The sequence below is a fragment of the Elephas maximus genome, chromosome 26, assembly GCF_024166365.1.
Source record: "Elephas maximus indicus isolate mEleMax1 chromosome 26, mEleMax1 primary haplotype, whole genome shotgun sequence".
Lineage (NCBI taxonomy): Eukaryota > Metazoa > Chordata > Mammalia > Proboscidea > Elephantidae > Elephas > Elephas maximus.
Window position 1 is genome coordinate 33,425,225 of NC_064844.1, and position 16,548 is coordinate 33,441,772.

The window sequence follows — 16,548 nt, forward strand, 5'->3', positions numbered from 1 at the left end:
TCAGGGCTCTGCTCTGTAATATGAAATGAGATTTAACTACATCCCTGTAAAAATATAGTACATGATACTTGTGAATTTTAAAAACATTAAAGACATATCACAAAACAAGTCTTCTTGTAATTTAATTGGACTAAATCATAGAATGTATTTTAAGAACAAATGGAATTTCTTATCCAACTACTGAATTATACCAAATTACTGAAACACTAGCTTTCTTAAAACGGATGAACAATAAAAATACATTTATGCTCTGTTTTCCAGCCACTTAGAAATTTTCAATATTAAACTGTAAAGAAAAAAAATCACATTGCATATAACAGGTAACAGCACCTCTATCATGGAAATGTAAAAAGTGAGTAGGTAATGAAATATTTACACATGTGGTTTAAATTTCACCAAAATAAAGAAGCTTCACATTTGTTTTAGAATTATAGAAAAATAGCATTAAATATATAAGCCACATCTACTTTGCTCTCATCTTTTCCATCCCTTATGAATCTGTGGTCATTAGTAAAAAGTCCTGGCAACAGTAGGATACCTTCTGAGAAAGGAGGAGTCTCAGCTTTGTCAGTAACAATAAACATGATGATGGTCAAATGCATATGGTCATAATTTACATGATTTCTGATACATGTCTGAAATAAAAGAGTAAATCTATTCAATACCTACGAAGTACGGAATTTATGTTAAGCACTTTTATGCATATTATGTCATTTAATCCTCTGGATAACCTTTGAGACATTATTCCTATCTCAGAGATGAAGAAACTGATGGTTAGAAGGTTAAGGGACCTCCCAATGTCAATGAGCAGCCTTGAGTGTTCTGGCTCCCAAGCCATGGCTCTTCCCAGAGTTGACAAGGTCTTCTTCCAACAGTAAATTAAAAGCTTTGCAACCATTTCCTATAAGCATAAAACGACTTCAATTCTGTGTGACCCAATCTATGCTTTTACTGGAACGTCTCACATGTACACATGTTACAAATTTGTTTCTGCTCGATTCTGACCTTTATAGTTCTGGCCACCAACTCCATGAGCGGATTCTCCAGTGGGGACAAAACCTTTCCCCTTAGGACACATTTCAGTGAATTCAGCTGATTTCAGGAAAGACAAAACCAAGAAGAGAAATAAGTAGAAAAAAGAAAAAAAATCAGCATGTTCCATGAATGCATTTTTCTTTTCATTTTGCTTTCTCAGATTCACTCATTCTAAGGCAAATCTGGCCCACCTAGTTCAGACAAACTGATTCAGTACAAACTCAACAATTATGATTAGGTGCAAATAAATCCGATGCCTTCATAAGTTTACTTATGTATTTTTAAAACCCTTGTAATTCACCCATACTTTATTTACCCATTTTAGACTTGATGTTATGACTATTATTTCTAAATTACCATAGTCTCTAGTATTTTAAAAGTTTAGTAAGAAACCAAAGGAAAACCTTCAAGGAAAATCTCACTTTAAATATACAAGCTCTAGTTATGGAAAATGAGGCCAGGCACGATGATTAAGTGCTCAGATGCGAACCAAAAGGTCAGCGGTTCAAACCCACCAGTTGCTCCACTAGGAGAAAAGGGCTGGCAATCTGCTCTTGTAAAGATTACAGCCTAGGAAACCCTATGGGGCAGTTCTATTCTGTTCTATTGGGTCACTGAGTCAGAATTGACTCCATGCCACACGACAACAGCAACAGCTATGGGAGGGGCAGTTAAGAGTCCTCAAAAAAAAAAACCCCAAACCCACTGCTGTCGAGTTGATTCTGACTCATAGCGACCCTATAGGGCAGAGTAGAACTGCCCCATAGAGTTTCCAAGGAGTGCCTGGTGGATTCAAACTGCTGACCCTTTGGTTAGCAGCCATAGCACTTAAGCACTACACCACCAGGTTTCCCTCAGGTAGCATAAATAGTTAAGTGCTCACCTACTGCCTGAAAGGTTGGCAGTTTGAACTCACCCAGAACTGCCTTGGAAGACAGGCCTGGTGATCTGCATCTGAAAGGTCATAGCCTTGAAAGCCCTATGGAGCTGTTCAATTACACACACACAGGTCAGCATGAGTCAGAATCAACTCAATGGCAACTAACAACAAAGTTATGGATAATGCTGTGTCGCTGTTAGTGAAATAGATTGAGTTTAATTTAAAAATGGAATAAAGTTGAATTATGCTTCTTCCAAAATATCAGACAGAACCTCACTGTGACAGTATACTCTGTGATGGACAGAAGTAAGTTTAAGACTTCGCAGTGAGGTGGAGTGAGGGTGACTGCTCCAGCACTCCGTGAAATTCGCCATAATCTCACTTTAAGTCAACTATGGCAGGTGCCAGTGAATGTCATCATTTCAAGGTTTCAAAGTAGTCACCAACGCAAGAACATTTCAAGGCTGATGGATCCCACGTGACAAACACAAGCGTGAGTACAGCTCTCAGCTGATTCTTACCAGTCCCCGAAACCGGACAGGGGAAGATCTCACAGTTATCACCCCACCCAGCACCAGAGGTACAGCAGCACTCCTGTTTCGTGACATTGGGGGCCAGGACGTTATCACAGAGACTGGCGTCATTTAGATTATAGTAGCATTCTTTCTTTTCTTCTTCCGGTTGATCTACATCTAAATCTAAACAGAGTAGAGAAAGTAAAAGGAGTGTTGATAAGACACAGTAGATCTATCTACAATGCAAAAGAGCAGAAAACAAAATGGTTTAAAAAAAAAAAAGACCAAAGGGATGTCTCTACCAGGGCTTCAAACCTGGTGAGGTCCAGTTTGAACCCTTGCTGAGAATTTGCATTTCTAAGAAGTTCCCCGCTGAGAAGTTGCATTTCAACCCCAGATATACCGAATCAGAATCTAAATTTTAACAAGATCCCCAAGTGATTCTCTTGTATAATTTCCAGGGAACTTGTTAGAAATGCAAATTCTCAGCAGGGGTTTGAACAGGAACGAACTGGCTCAAAGTCCTGGTCTCCATAGCATTTTATTTACAGAAAGAACGTTGCTTTCCACTTTCAGTGTCCAATTCTTCTACTTCGAGTGAAAATACATGTTAGTCCTGAATTTTGATAGATTTCTAACACACCCCAAGAGCATAAATCTGTCAAAATCATTTCCTTTTATGTTAACCAATTACTTTATTCTTGTATATTTGGCTGTGAGTGGAGTTTTCCATATATGCTTTCTTGCCAAACCTAGGACCATTCTTTACTGAGCTGTAACACCTACTTAAATCAACGAAAACTTTTCCCAACATTTGACCAGAGACATGGGGCCACACATAATATTTAACCCTTAGGTGGTTATTTGAATCAACTGTGCTCCCCATCATTTCTGAATAGTTCAAAGCAGAAGAAGGTAACTGGCAAAACAGTGTACTAACCTGTAATCTATAAAACAACTTTCCCTCACTGGAAATTTAAGTACTTAAGTTGTTGCAAATGTGTAACACAGAATGAAATAATAAAGGCCAGCTATACTTTAGGGTAGAATTTTAAGGCCGGGTTCTAGTCCTAGTTCAAGTGCGGCCTAGAACAAATTATATTCTAATACACTCAGTTTAGCCCTTTGTGATAAAAGGTAAACCAGGTGAGATGAAAGAATACAAATGAGAACAAAACCCACCTACTTTCAAATAATAATAAAAATTATTTAATTCAATCAGACTGTAAGTTTTTGACCAAGTTAGTGATTTTTTTAAAATAATCAGTACTTTCTGACTAGACTTGGAAAGTAATCTAATCCCTTCCTTACTGTATGCAATAGAGTTCAAATTACTGTCTATGATACAGTTAGAATGCATTGAGTTTTTATTTTATGTTATAACAAATAGGAAGCTGACTACTGCCATCACAACTACTTAGATTAATCCTAATGAAATACTTTCATTAGAACTCTGTGAATTCCAGATTCTGGGACCCAAAAGAACTGCCAGAACAAAGAGAATATATTTGCCAGTGAAGACAATGACTTTAAGGTCAACAACTACTTTATTTTTTAAGTTAAAAAAAAAAATAGATAATAATTATAGAAACATTTACAATAGTTTCCTATGTATTTCTTTTGGCAGGGTCTGATTGTGAAAACTTGATTAATGTATCAAAAAGAAAAGAGGTTTTTAAAATATAAGTTTACAAAAATTCTATCAGAAAACTATTTGTTCTCACCCTTTTCCTATGGCATTAAAAATAAATAAGCTAGCAAGCAAGCTGTTCTTTCTTAGTGCTGCTATAACAGAAATACCACAAGTGGGTGGCTTTAATGAACAGAAATTTATTTTCCCACAGTTTAGGAGTCTAGAAGACCAAATTCAGGGCATCAAATCTAGGGGAAGGCACTCTTTCTATCTGCTCTATCGAATCCTTGTGTCAGCTTCTCTAGCAACTTCTAAGCATTCCTTGGAGATATCCAAGTGGCACCTATCTTCTTCCACTGTCCTTGCTTTCATCTGTGCCTAATCTGCTCTTTGATATCCCAAAAGTGATTGGTTTAAGACACACCCTACACTGATATAGCCTCATTAACATAATAAAGAAAACCCTATTCCCAAATGGGATTATATCCATAGGCATAGGGATTAGGATTTACAACACACATTTTTTTTGGGGGGGACACAAATTTAATCCATAACCAAAAACCAAAACCCATTGCCGTCGAGTCGATTATGACTCATAGCGACCCTATAGGACAGAGTAGAACTGCCCCATAGAGTTTCCAAGAAGTGCCTGGAACTGCTGACCTCTTGGTTAGCAGCTGTAGCCCTTAACGACTACAGCACCAGAGTTTCCTTAATCCGTAATACAGGCAAACAAATCTCTGTAGGATATACTGCTCTCAAAACACAGAAGTATCAACAACAATATACAAGATCTCACACACTTGATTCTGACTAATTCTCAGATTTTCTGTCCTTGATAGAGTTCAGTTTCTACTCTAAAGTTAACAGTTAAAAGCTGATGACAAATTCAAACCTATGCTGCAGTTTATGAAGCAGTTTTAAACCATTTCCTTGTGTGCCAGACTGTGTAAAACCTGCCACCTTCTTCCTCTTGTCTAGCTGGCTTCAGTATGTAGAGGAAAGAATTATGCTTTACCCACTGCAATGGAAGGGGTCACCGACAGCTCATTTTCTTCAGCTGGGACTCCAAGATCTTAGGCACGGAAGTACTTTGGAAGCTGAGGATGCACTGGAGGAAAGTCCTGGAGATCTCCTTTATAAAAGTCAGCCATTGAAAACCCTATGGTGCACAGTTCTACTCTGACACATTTGGGATTTACGGGAGTCAGAATCTACTTACAGCAACTGGTAACAGGCAACAGGGTGCATATTTTAAATTATCAATTCAATCATAAAATCTGTAGAAAATTTTATAAACTTTTCTCAGTATTAGTAAATAAATTGATTATTACTATTAACAATTGTGGTCAATACTCAGCTGGTATAAAAATGCAGCTAGCCACTAACAGATAAATTTAGAACTATAAATCACACAGGAAACACAATTAGAGTTTTGCAACATCAGGTTTACTTTATAGCCTGCACTAAGACAGTGCTCAATAATTGTTTTTCCTCATGTACACAGTTTTAGGTATGTCATGGTGTTTATTATAAAGTGGAATACTAGGCAGTAAAAAAAAAAAAAAAAAGGACCTCAATAAAGATTACTATGGCCACAGGTAATCAGAAACCACAGGCTCTGAGTCAAAGCTTGGCAAAAAATCTATATTTTTTGTAAATAGTTTTTATGTTTCCTACAATGCTCATCAGGAGCCCTGGTGGTACAATGGTTAAAGCGCTTGGCTGCTAACTGAAAGGTCAGCAGTTCAAACCCACCAGCCACTCCACTGGAGAAAGATGTGGCAGTCTGCCTCCAAAAGATTTACAGCTTTGGAAGCTCTATGGGGCAGTTGTACTTTGTCCTACAGGGTCCCTATGAGTCGTAATTCACTTGATGGCAATGGGTTTTGATTTTGGAACATGTCACAAAGGAGCCCTCGTGGTGCAACAGTTAAACGCTCAGCTGCCAAATGAAAGGTTGGCAGTTGGAACCCACCCATCAGCTCTGTCGGAAGAAGAGATGGCAATCTACTCCTGTAAAGATTATGGCCCTGGAAACCCTAACGGGGCAGTTCTACCCTGTCCTGTAGGGTCACTATGAGTCGGAATTGACTCAACGACAACAGGTTTAATGGGTACCATGTTCATTACACTTGCACAGCGTAGAAACTAAGAATAAAATAAAATTACCTTTTCTGTTTTGCCTTTTCTTGGGAAAGAAACTCACAAATTATTGCATAAGAGAAACAATAACATTGTATTATTGTAAACAATCAACAACAATGTATTATTCAGGTTTTACATTGGTTGTTACAAGTTTTGCTCCTATTTTTTTTCCAAGCAATTTTACTGTTCTGTGTTTACACAGCTGAAATCGAGGGTTAGTCAGGCTCTCATCTGTGCTTGGAAAGAGATGCAAATCTCTTTTTAAAAAACTGGTTGACAAAGGTCATTCTGTGAAAAACTGCAACTTCCCTATCTTTTTAACCTTTACATAATTAATTTCCTATAGCATTTTTCCATTGGTGGAAAACACCAACCAGTAAATATATTCAATGTAATTTCTTTAAAGAATTTCTGAGTGAGTTTAGGTCACTGCTGCCAGGGGTGGTGATTTTCCACTGGAAAATAATTTTAAAAGAAAGGTCAAATCAATGGTTATAGAAAGTTCTGAGCATCAAAAATAATGAATTTTCTTATTCTTAAAGATTCTATGAATAAGATTAGTCATACTGCATCTTGTGCCACAGACTCCTAAGAAATATATTATTTCTTCAGTATTTTCAGATTTGAGTTTTCAATTTGGATTAAGAGGCTGGTTTAATGTCTGTGAACAAGCAACAATTTGCACATTTTAACCCTAGTGCTGTGGCTGGTGATAACAAGTGAGTGAGTATCTGGACATTTTACAGTGTGCTTTTTGGGAAGGAACTTTCAGAGGTTTTGTCGTGTGATTCACAGAATAACTTCATGAGATTGGTAGTATAGGTTTTAGAGCATCCCCACTTTCCAGAGGAGAAAACTGAAGCTGTTTTGAAGTGTCTAATGTTCAGTGTTTTCCCCAAATCCCTTCCAAGGGGCCAGCTTCTTAGCATCTCAACTAGCATGGATTTGTTTTGTTTTACTTTTTTTTTCTCTTTCATACAAATAAGGAGAGGCCAGTAGATAATCCCTGATGGTTCCCCTACCTCTTACTCCCATGTGGCGCAGTAGTTAACCGTCTGGCTGCTACCCAGAAGGTCGGCAGTTTCAATCCACCAGGCACTCCTTGGAAACCCTATGGAGCAGTTCTACCCTATCCTATAGGGCCACTGGGAGTTGGAATCAACTTGTCAGCAAGGGGTTTACTCCCATGTGGAGTTCAGCAAAAAACTCAGCCAGGCTAATGTGATTCTGTTTCCTTGCTCTGAATAGCAAAGTGTGGGTTAAGCTGGAGGTGCTGCCTATGGCAAGCCCTTTCTGGGAGCTCCCTCTCCCTTGGATGATCAGACTGAAGAGGGTGTGGGCATTTTATTGCAGGCTTGTTTCCTTCTTTGGTCTATCCCCAAATATGTTCAATGTTAGGCTTGCTGTTGGGGTAAGAAAATGTGGAACATTTTTGGTTAAAGGAGACATTAAAGCATTTTAACTGGTCCTTGTTTTTACTTTAAATGCTTTCACTTTCCATTTGCAATGTATTCTGAAGGCTGTTAGAGCTAATCCCCTCCATATTCTTCTGGGGCAGTCCGGATTATTACAATGGCCAAAGAGTAACATCATAAACACTTGCGAGTAAACACCCTGTTGAACCCATTACCACTGAGTCAATTCTGACTCATAGCGACCCTATAGGACAGAGTAGAACTGCCCCATAGGGTTTCCAAGGAGCAGTAGGTAGATTCAAACTGCCAACCTTTTGGTTAGCAGCTGAGCTCTTAACTACTGTGCCGCCAGGGCTCCGTGTGAGTAAATAGTGCCCCCAAATGAAACACCTGCCTATAGTCCTGAAAAAGAAATCAATTTATAAGTCAGTGAGTATGGTAATACTCAGTAACTTAATTTCACCACAATTAAAAGTTTCTTTTTTTTCTTTATTTTTAAAATTGCCACAGGCACTAATGTTTTATATAATCACATGCTTTTTTGAGACAAGGAATTCTAGAGCAATATTTCAAGGAGTAGTAAGAGAGAACCTGGAAAGCCATGAATTTCTTTTTTGTCTAGTTTACTTATTCAAGGACTTGGAAGATGAGGCAAAATGTGTGTGTCTGTGTGTTTTTTAAGTGGAATTCAGGAGAAAGCCATTATCATTTTCAGAAAAGAAGCACTGACTATAGGGAGAATAATTGGATAGGAAGGGATGCAAATAAAAAGACAATAGAAGGATGGTGGCTTCAGGTGGTAAAAGATGGGAGAAGAAGTCAAAATGGTAAAAGATGGTAAAAGAAGTCAAAATGAAGGATAGAAGGCAAAGTACAAGAGAAAAAAAATGCTTTAAAAGAAGATACCTTCAGACACTTTCCATTCTTAAAGAGCTTAATCAGCTGGGGAGTCAGGCCAGCAAACCATGGCTGTTCTGGGAGTGCAGGTGCTGGGCACACAGGGACCTGGCCCAGACTGCAGCAGGACAGTGTGAGGAAGGCAAGGTCGGGGGGGGGGGCTGGCTGGAGGAGTTGATATCTGAGCTGAGATTTGAAAGATTAAAAAAAAAAAAAAAGGGCCAATAAATCAAGTATAAGAGGGTGGTAAAGAGAAGCGAAAAGTACAATTTACTTAGGTTTGGGTGAGTCTAGCAAGGTGTCATGGATTGAATTGTGTCTCCCCAAAATATCTGTCAACTTGGCTTGTATGATTGTCTGCCATTTTATCTTCTGATGTGATTTCCCTATGCGTTGTAAATCCTATCACTATGATGTAACAAGATGGATTAGTGGCAGGTATACTGATGAGATCTACAAGATTAGGCAGTGTCTTAACCCAATCTCTTTTGAGATATAAAGGAGAGAAGCAAGCAGAGAGACATGGGAACCTCATACCACCAAGAAAGCATCGCCAGGAGCAGAGCGCCATCCTTTGGACCTGAGGTCCCTGTGCTGAGATGCTTCCAAATCAAGGAGGACTGATGACAAGGACATTCCTCCAGAGCCGACAGAGAGAGAGAGCCTTCCCCTGAAGCTGGCACCCTGAATTTGGACTTCTAGCCTACTGGACTGTGAGAGAATAAACTTCTCTTTGTTAAAGCCATCCACTTGTATCTGACTGTATCTACTGCTGCTATAACAGAAATACCACAAGTGGATGGCTTTAACAAAGAGAAATTTATTTTTTCAGTCTAGTAGGTTACAAGTCCAAATTCAGGGTGTCGCCTCCAGGGGAAGGCTTTCTCTCTCTGTTGGCCTTCTCATCAATGTTTCCCCAGTCAAGGAGCTTCTCAGGTGCAGGGACCCCAGTCCAAAGGACACACCCTGCTCCTGGCACAGCTTTCTTGGTGGTATGAGGTCCCCAAACCTCTGCTTGCTTCCCTTTCCTTTTATCTCTTGAGAGATAAAAGGTGGTGCAGGCCACATCCCAGGGAAACTCCCTTTACATTGGATCAGGGAGGTGACCTGAGTAAGGGTACTGTTACAATCCCACCCTAATCCTCTTAATATAAAATTACAATCACAAAATGGAGGACAATGACAGAATATTGGGAATCATGGCCTAACCAAGTTGATACACACATTTTTGGGGAGACATAATTCAATCCATGGCAATGACTAAGACACGAGGTGAGGTGAGGGGTGGTCTGCAGAGGAAGTCATAAAATAAGAGACCAGGGCACCAATGAGAAGGCCAGCTGGGACAGTAATTTCACAGAACAAGACTTTGAGAACCTGAGTATGGGGTAAAACAGTTGTCATTGGCTCGATTCTCACTCACAGAGACCACATGTGTGTCATAGTAGAACTGTGCTCCACAGGGTTTTCAATGGCTGATTTTTTGCAAGTAGATTTCCAGACCTTTCTTCCGAGGTGTCTCTAGGTGGACTCAAACTGGCAATCTTCTGGTTAGTTGTGAATGCATTAACTGTTTGCACCACCCAGGGACTCCTGAGGACAGGAGTAGAAATGCCTCAATGTATGATCAAGTGGTATGGGATGGTGAGGGCAAAGGGGGTCTGACTTAAGTGCCCGGGTAGTAGACAGAGCAGTCACCTTAGGGCCTCGCATTCAGAAGGTATGTAATCAATGCTAGTCAGATAGAATGAATGGTTTTGTTTTTGCTTGTCGTTCTGGCAAAGGAGTTAGAAAGGAATGAGACAAGTGGGCCTGGGATAGGAATAGGCTGGGTAAAGAGTGGAGAGAAGAGAAAGCTGTGATTACTGGAGATATTTTGAGACACTAGAAAAGTCAGGAGAAGAAAAGAAGACAGGTACCAGTGAAAAGAAGGGGCTTCAGAAAGCAGGGTAAAATTATGTGGAAAAAGAAAAATGGGAGAGAAGTATACTGAGACAAGTGAGAAAAGGAAGCATGTATGGTATACGAAGATAGAGAAATGAGAACATCTAGGACAGGGCAGTTTCCTTAAATAAGAAGACTTCACAGCAATACAAGACCTGTAGCCACACTGACACCTGTGTGTGGCAGGGGCTGGTACAGACAACTGTGCCAATAATGCCAAGGCTCAAGGGACAGGGAAAATGTCTGGAAATACTTAAAAAGAATGTACAAACCATTCTCTTCAGACCTAATTTACAGCAAATTCTAGGATCCAAGACGCATTTCTAATGTAACAGTATGAGTGTAACTTGTAGTATTAAGAAGATAAAATGGTTATATGTATAGTTTAAGCCTGTCACTTTGACTGAAAGGTCAGTTCATTAAAATATTGACATCTCTTTATCAGAAACTTATTGTCTTAGATCCTATATATGTTGTTATTGTTACCTGCCATTGAGTCAGCATGAAACACTGCCCAGTCCTGTGCCATCCTCATGACAGGTGGGGGATTAGACCTTTGTGATCCATAGGGTTTTCACTGGCCAATTTTCAGAAGATCACCAGGCCTTTCTTCCTACTCTGTCTTAGTCTGCAAGCTCCATTGAAATCTGTTCAGCATCATAGCAATATGTGAGCCTCCACTGACAGACAGATGATGGCTGAACGGAAATGCCCTGGCCAGGAATCTAACCCAGGTCTCTTGCCTGGAACGCAAGGACTCTACGACTGAACCACCACTGCCTTCGGATACTATATAGAGCAAGCAGAAAATTGATTAAAAGCAAGGTTTGGTAATTAGTAAACTCTTCTCAATATTGTCTTTGAATATAGGAAGAAACTTGGGCCCCTCCCTTTTTAAAATAAGCTTATTTTTCTCAGGTGTACCTACATTTGTATTATATATACACCTACTACAAAAGACCAACTAAGACCTCAGGAGTTTTACTATACTTTACAATGTCTGCATTCTAAATACTGTGATCTTCCTGCCTTCATTTTTTCTTCCTACCAAAGGTGTTATTTCTAATCTGAAACTATTTTTAAAAACTCTTTCAGCATTAATTTATTTTAAAGGTTAACTAAACACATTTTAAAAATCTACTTTGCCAAATGTAACACTCAGCTGATATTATATGCAGTTTCCTGTCTTTAAAAAACATGTACATATACAAAACCTATGGAGTATCCCTCCAGGAAGAGAGAGCAAAAATCCTGCTTGAGTTCAACTGTTAGAACCATGCAGATGAGTCGCACGATTTGTCCCTTGACAGCACATAAATGCCCTTCCTTCTTTAGCTCCACGTGTGATTTAACCAAAGCAAGCAGAAGAACTATCCCCCACATGTAAGTGTGAATAAAAATTTCCTCTTTTAGGTGTGTCCCTTTTACCTTTGAGAAAATGAACGATTATTTTTATTTTACAGAACTAGCTGGGGATGAACTGGATGAGTTATGGAAGGATACACTCCTTGAAAGTGGAGAGACAATTTTATTCGATAGTTGGTGAGCGTCTACCTTACGTCAAACACTGTGGTAAACAGGAAGCTAGGTTACATGCGCCCAGAAAGTTTGGAAAAACAAAGAGGAATAAGATACAGAGACAGTTAACTATATGAACAAAGTTATTATGAGAGCAAAAAGGCAGAATCTATTCATTCTGCCCTGGGGATTTGAGGAAAGCTTGACAACACGGTAAGTGTTAAGCTGAGTTTTAAAGGCTTGAGTAAGATTTCAAGAAAATGGTTTGTGTGGGAGGGAACAGCAGGCAGAGGATTTAGCAGGAATAAAAGCACGGTCTGGGGAAAGCACATGTTTGGGGAGCAACGAGCAGGGTTGTGTTGAGTTTAAGGTATGGGGAATGAGTGAGATGAAGCTAAATATCTTGGTTAGATTACAGATTATATATGGTCTTGTTCCCTGCTAATGGTTTTGAATTTCATGCTGTAGGCAGTGGAAAGCTGTTGAAAGATCTAAGAAGGACATAAAATCAGATGTATGTACCAAAATCTGACGTCTGGCAATAGCGTGGAGCAGGAATTGATGAGAGAGGCAAGGAAAGAAGTCAGGGGCCTACTACAGTGGTCTGGGTAAGCAATGTTGAGGGTGTGGCCTGCAGCAGCAGTAAGAGAAGAGCAGGGAGAGATGTGAAGGGCACTGCAGAGGTGGAAATGGCAGGATATGATGATGGTGTGGAAGATTGGGGAAAAGATAAAAGTATGACTTTGGGATTTCCAGTATTGATGCTTGTATTGACATTTGACAACTGATGAGGTAAAAAAAAAATAGAGGAACAAGCTAGGAGAGGGAATTTGGTTTGGGATAATTTCAGTCAGTTGTGCTTACAAGACAGCCTGGGAGAGTTGTCCAACAGGCAGCTGGAAATTGTCCAGTGTGGCATTTGGGACAGAGGTGGGGGCAAAAGATATTTCTTTGGCAATCAACACCATATATTTAATAGTTTGAATCAGAGAAGTAGATGAATAGAGAGTAAAAAGAGGAGTAAACATGCAACTTTGTGAGACATCAATATTTAAGGGACAAGCCATGGAAGAAGAGCCCAAGAATGAGACAGAGAAAGAACAGTCCAAGAGGTAGGAGGATGCAGGGAAGAACCATGTCCTGCAATCAGTCCAAGGGAGGAGAAAGAGGGTAGGGGGGCTATAAGAAACCATTGTTCAATGTTTCAGAAGATGGAGACTGTGATGAGACTAAATACTTTTGCATAGAGGGACTCACTGATGACCTGGGAGAAAGCAATTTCACTCAGATGAGGAGTATGGGGGTCTAATTTCAGTGCACTGAAATGGAAGATGGGTCCACTGAGGCAGGAGTAGGGATGTTCCTTCAAAAAGCCTAGAGATCAACATGGCGAGAGAGGTTATCCCTGGGTGGTCAGTCTACAGGTGATTTATCTTTTGATATGTTTTTATGCTTTCCAATTTTCTAAGAAAAATACATATTATTTTAATAATGAAAACAAAACAGTGAAAAAAGAAGTCAGTTTTTAGAAGAATTTGGTGTCATGAGTCTTCAGTCCTGAGTGTTGGAATGGTGCATTGGGTGAACTGGGTTCTGGTACCAACTCTGCCACTCATTAGCTATATGACCCTAAGGGTAACACAGAACTTCTATCGGAGCCACAATTTCCTTACCTATAAATAAAGGAGCTGGGCCAGAAAACTGCTAAGGCAGCTTCTAGATCTAGGATCTAGCTCACAATGTGAGAATAAGCTCTAAAATGTACTAAAGAAATTAGATATTAAAAAAAAAAAATACAATGAATTATTGTATAAAGTGAACAATTATTTTATAATGCAAATTTATATATAGTTTTCAGTTTCTGATTTTGACAATTTGCTTTTCTTAAAGTAGGAACCACCTGCATCAATTTTTTTGCATCAGTTATAATATATACCTTTTTCATTGTGTTCTTTTTATTCTAGCTTCTGTTTTAAAAATAAAATTCAGTTCCTATCACAGAATCTGCTCTGCACACCTATCACTGCAGAGAACAACATTTTGTGGGTAAGGCTTGAAGGCTGCAGTTGCCAAAACTTTACTGCTGCCTTCAGAGTGCCCATGGACATGAAGTTTTTATCAAGCATTTATCGCAGGCACTGCGGAAATAAAGCATCAGACTATATTTCATATCCATAAAAAAAAAATCCATACCCTCTTAAATATGATGAGTGGTCTGGTATTGGACATTTTTTAGTTATTTCTGCTTCAGATGCTTTTAGGCAACACATAGCAATGTATATTAGTGGCTTAAGGCCCAGGCAGTGAAAAACATTAGATCATACCTAAAAATAAAAAACAAACTATGTGGGAGCCTAGAAGTAGTTTAAGATTAAATAGCAGCTTAAAAATAAAAATCTTAGGATGTCAGACTTTGAAAGTACCTTGACGGCCACCTGGGACCACACCCTACTGAAGTGGGCACCGTCTGCCAGCGGGTATCCCACCTCTTCTTAGACACCTCTGGGGTAAAAAGCACTGTCTTATGAGATAGTAGTTCTAGTTGTTGGCAAGTTCTTCCAGATTTGTTGTCTTTGTTAGGTGCCATCGAGTCGGTTCTGACTCATAGCGACCCTATGCACAACAGAGTGAAACACTGCCCGGTCCTGTGCCATCCTTACAATCGTTGTTATGCTTGAGCCCATTGTTGCAGCCACTGTGTCAACCCACCTCGTTGAAGGTGTTCCTCTTTTCCGCTGACCCTGTACTTTGCCAAGTATGACATCCTTCTCCAGGGACTGATCCCTCCTGACAACGTGTCCAAAGTATGTAAGACGCAGTCTCACCATCCTTGCTTCCAAGGAGCATTCTGGTTGTAGTTCTTCCAAGACAGATTTGTTCGTTCTTCTGGAAGCCCATGGTATATTCAATATTCTTCGCCAACACCACAATTCAAAGGCATCAATTCTTCTTCGATCTTCCTTATTCACTGTCCAGATTTCACATGCATATGATGCGATTGAAAATACCATGGCTTGGGTCAGGCACACCTTAGTCTTCAAGGTGACATCTTTGCTCTTCAACACTTTAAAGAGGTCCTTTGCAGCAGATTTACCCAAGGCAATGCATCTTTTGATTTCTTGACTGCTGCTTCCATGGCTGGTGATTGTGGATCCAAGTAAAATGAAATCCTCGACAACTTCAATCTCTTCTCTATCATGATGTTGCTCATTGGTCCAGTTGTGAGGAGGTTTGTTTTCTTTAGGTTGAGGTGTAATCCATACTGAAGGCTGTGGTCTCTGATCTTCATTAGTACGTGCTTCAAGTCCTCTTCACTTTCAGCAAGCAAGGTTCTGTCATCTGCACAACGCAGGTTGTTAATGAGTCTTCCTACAATCCTGATGCCCCGTTCTTCTTCATATAGCCCAGCTTCTCGTATTATTTGCTCAGCATACAGACTGAGTAGGTATGGTGAAAGAATCCAACCCTGGCACACACCTTTCCTGACTTTAAACCATGCAGTATCCCCTTGTTCTGTCTGAAAAACTGCCTCTTGATCTATGTAAAGGTTCCTCATGAGCACAATTAAGTGTTCTGGAATTCCCATTCTTTGCAATGTTATCCATAATTTGTCGTGATCCACACAGTCGAATGCCTCTGTATAGTCAATAAAACACAGGTAAACATCTTTCTGGTATTCTCTGCTTTCAGCCAGGATCCATCTGACATCAGCAATGATATCCCTGGTTCCACATCCTCTTCTGAAACCGGCCTGAATATCTGGCAGTTCCCTGTCGATACACTGCTGCAGCCGTTTTTGAATGATCTTCAGCAAAATTTTGCTTGCATGTGATATTAATGATGAAAAATATTATTCTATAATTTCCATATTTGGTTGGATCACCTTTCTTGGGACTAGGCCTAAATATGGATCTCTTCCAGTCAGTTAATACAACTATTATTCAAATATACGTACCAACCACTGGGGCCAAAGATGCAGAAATAGAAGATTTTCTTCAGCTGCTGCAGTCTGAAATTGATAGAACATACAAGCAAGCTGCATTGATAATTACTGGTGATTTTAACGCAAAAGTTGGAAACAAAGAAGAAGGATCAGTAGTTGGAAAATATGGCCTTGGTGATAGAAACAATGCCAGAGATCGAATGATAGAATTTTGCAAGACCAACGATTTCTTCATTGCAAATACCTTCTTTCACCAACATAAATGGCGACTATACACATGGACCTCGCCAGATGGAACACACAGAAATCAAACTGACTACATCTGTGGAAAAGGAAAAGCTCAATATTGTCAGTCAGAACAAGGCCGGGGGTCAACTGTGGAACAGACCATCAATTTCTCATATGGAAGCTCAAGCTGAAACTGAAGAAAATCAGAGCAAGTCCATGAGAGCCAAAATATGACCTTGAGTATATCCCACCTGAATTTAGAGACCATCTGAAGAATAGATTTGATGCATTGAACACTGGTAACCGAAGACCAGACGAGTTGTGGAATGACATCAAGGACATCATCCATGAAGAAAGCAAGAGGTCATGGAAAAGACAGGAAAGAAAGAAAA

The 16,548-nt window shown here is 39.7% G+C and overlaps 1 protein-coding gene across 6 annotated transcripts in view; it reads right to left on the minus strand.

The window, feature by feature from the left end:
- LTBP1 (latent transforming growth factor beta binding protein 1) overlaps positions 1–16,548 on the minus strand; it is a 740,867-nt gene that overhangs the window by 53,472 nt on the left and 670,847 nt on the right. For all 6 annotated transcript variants that reach the window (XM_049870392.1, XM_049870391.1, XM_049870390.1 and 3 more), the window contains 2 exons: positions 2,437–2,613; positions 1,006–1,092 (listed from right to left, as the gene is read on the minus strand). In XM_049870392.1, coding sequence (XP_049726349.1) covers positions 1,006–1,092; positions 2,437–2,613 — 264 coding nt within the window. The remainder of the gene's footprint in view (positions 1–1,005; positions 1,093–2,436; positions 2,614–16,548) is intronic.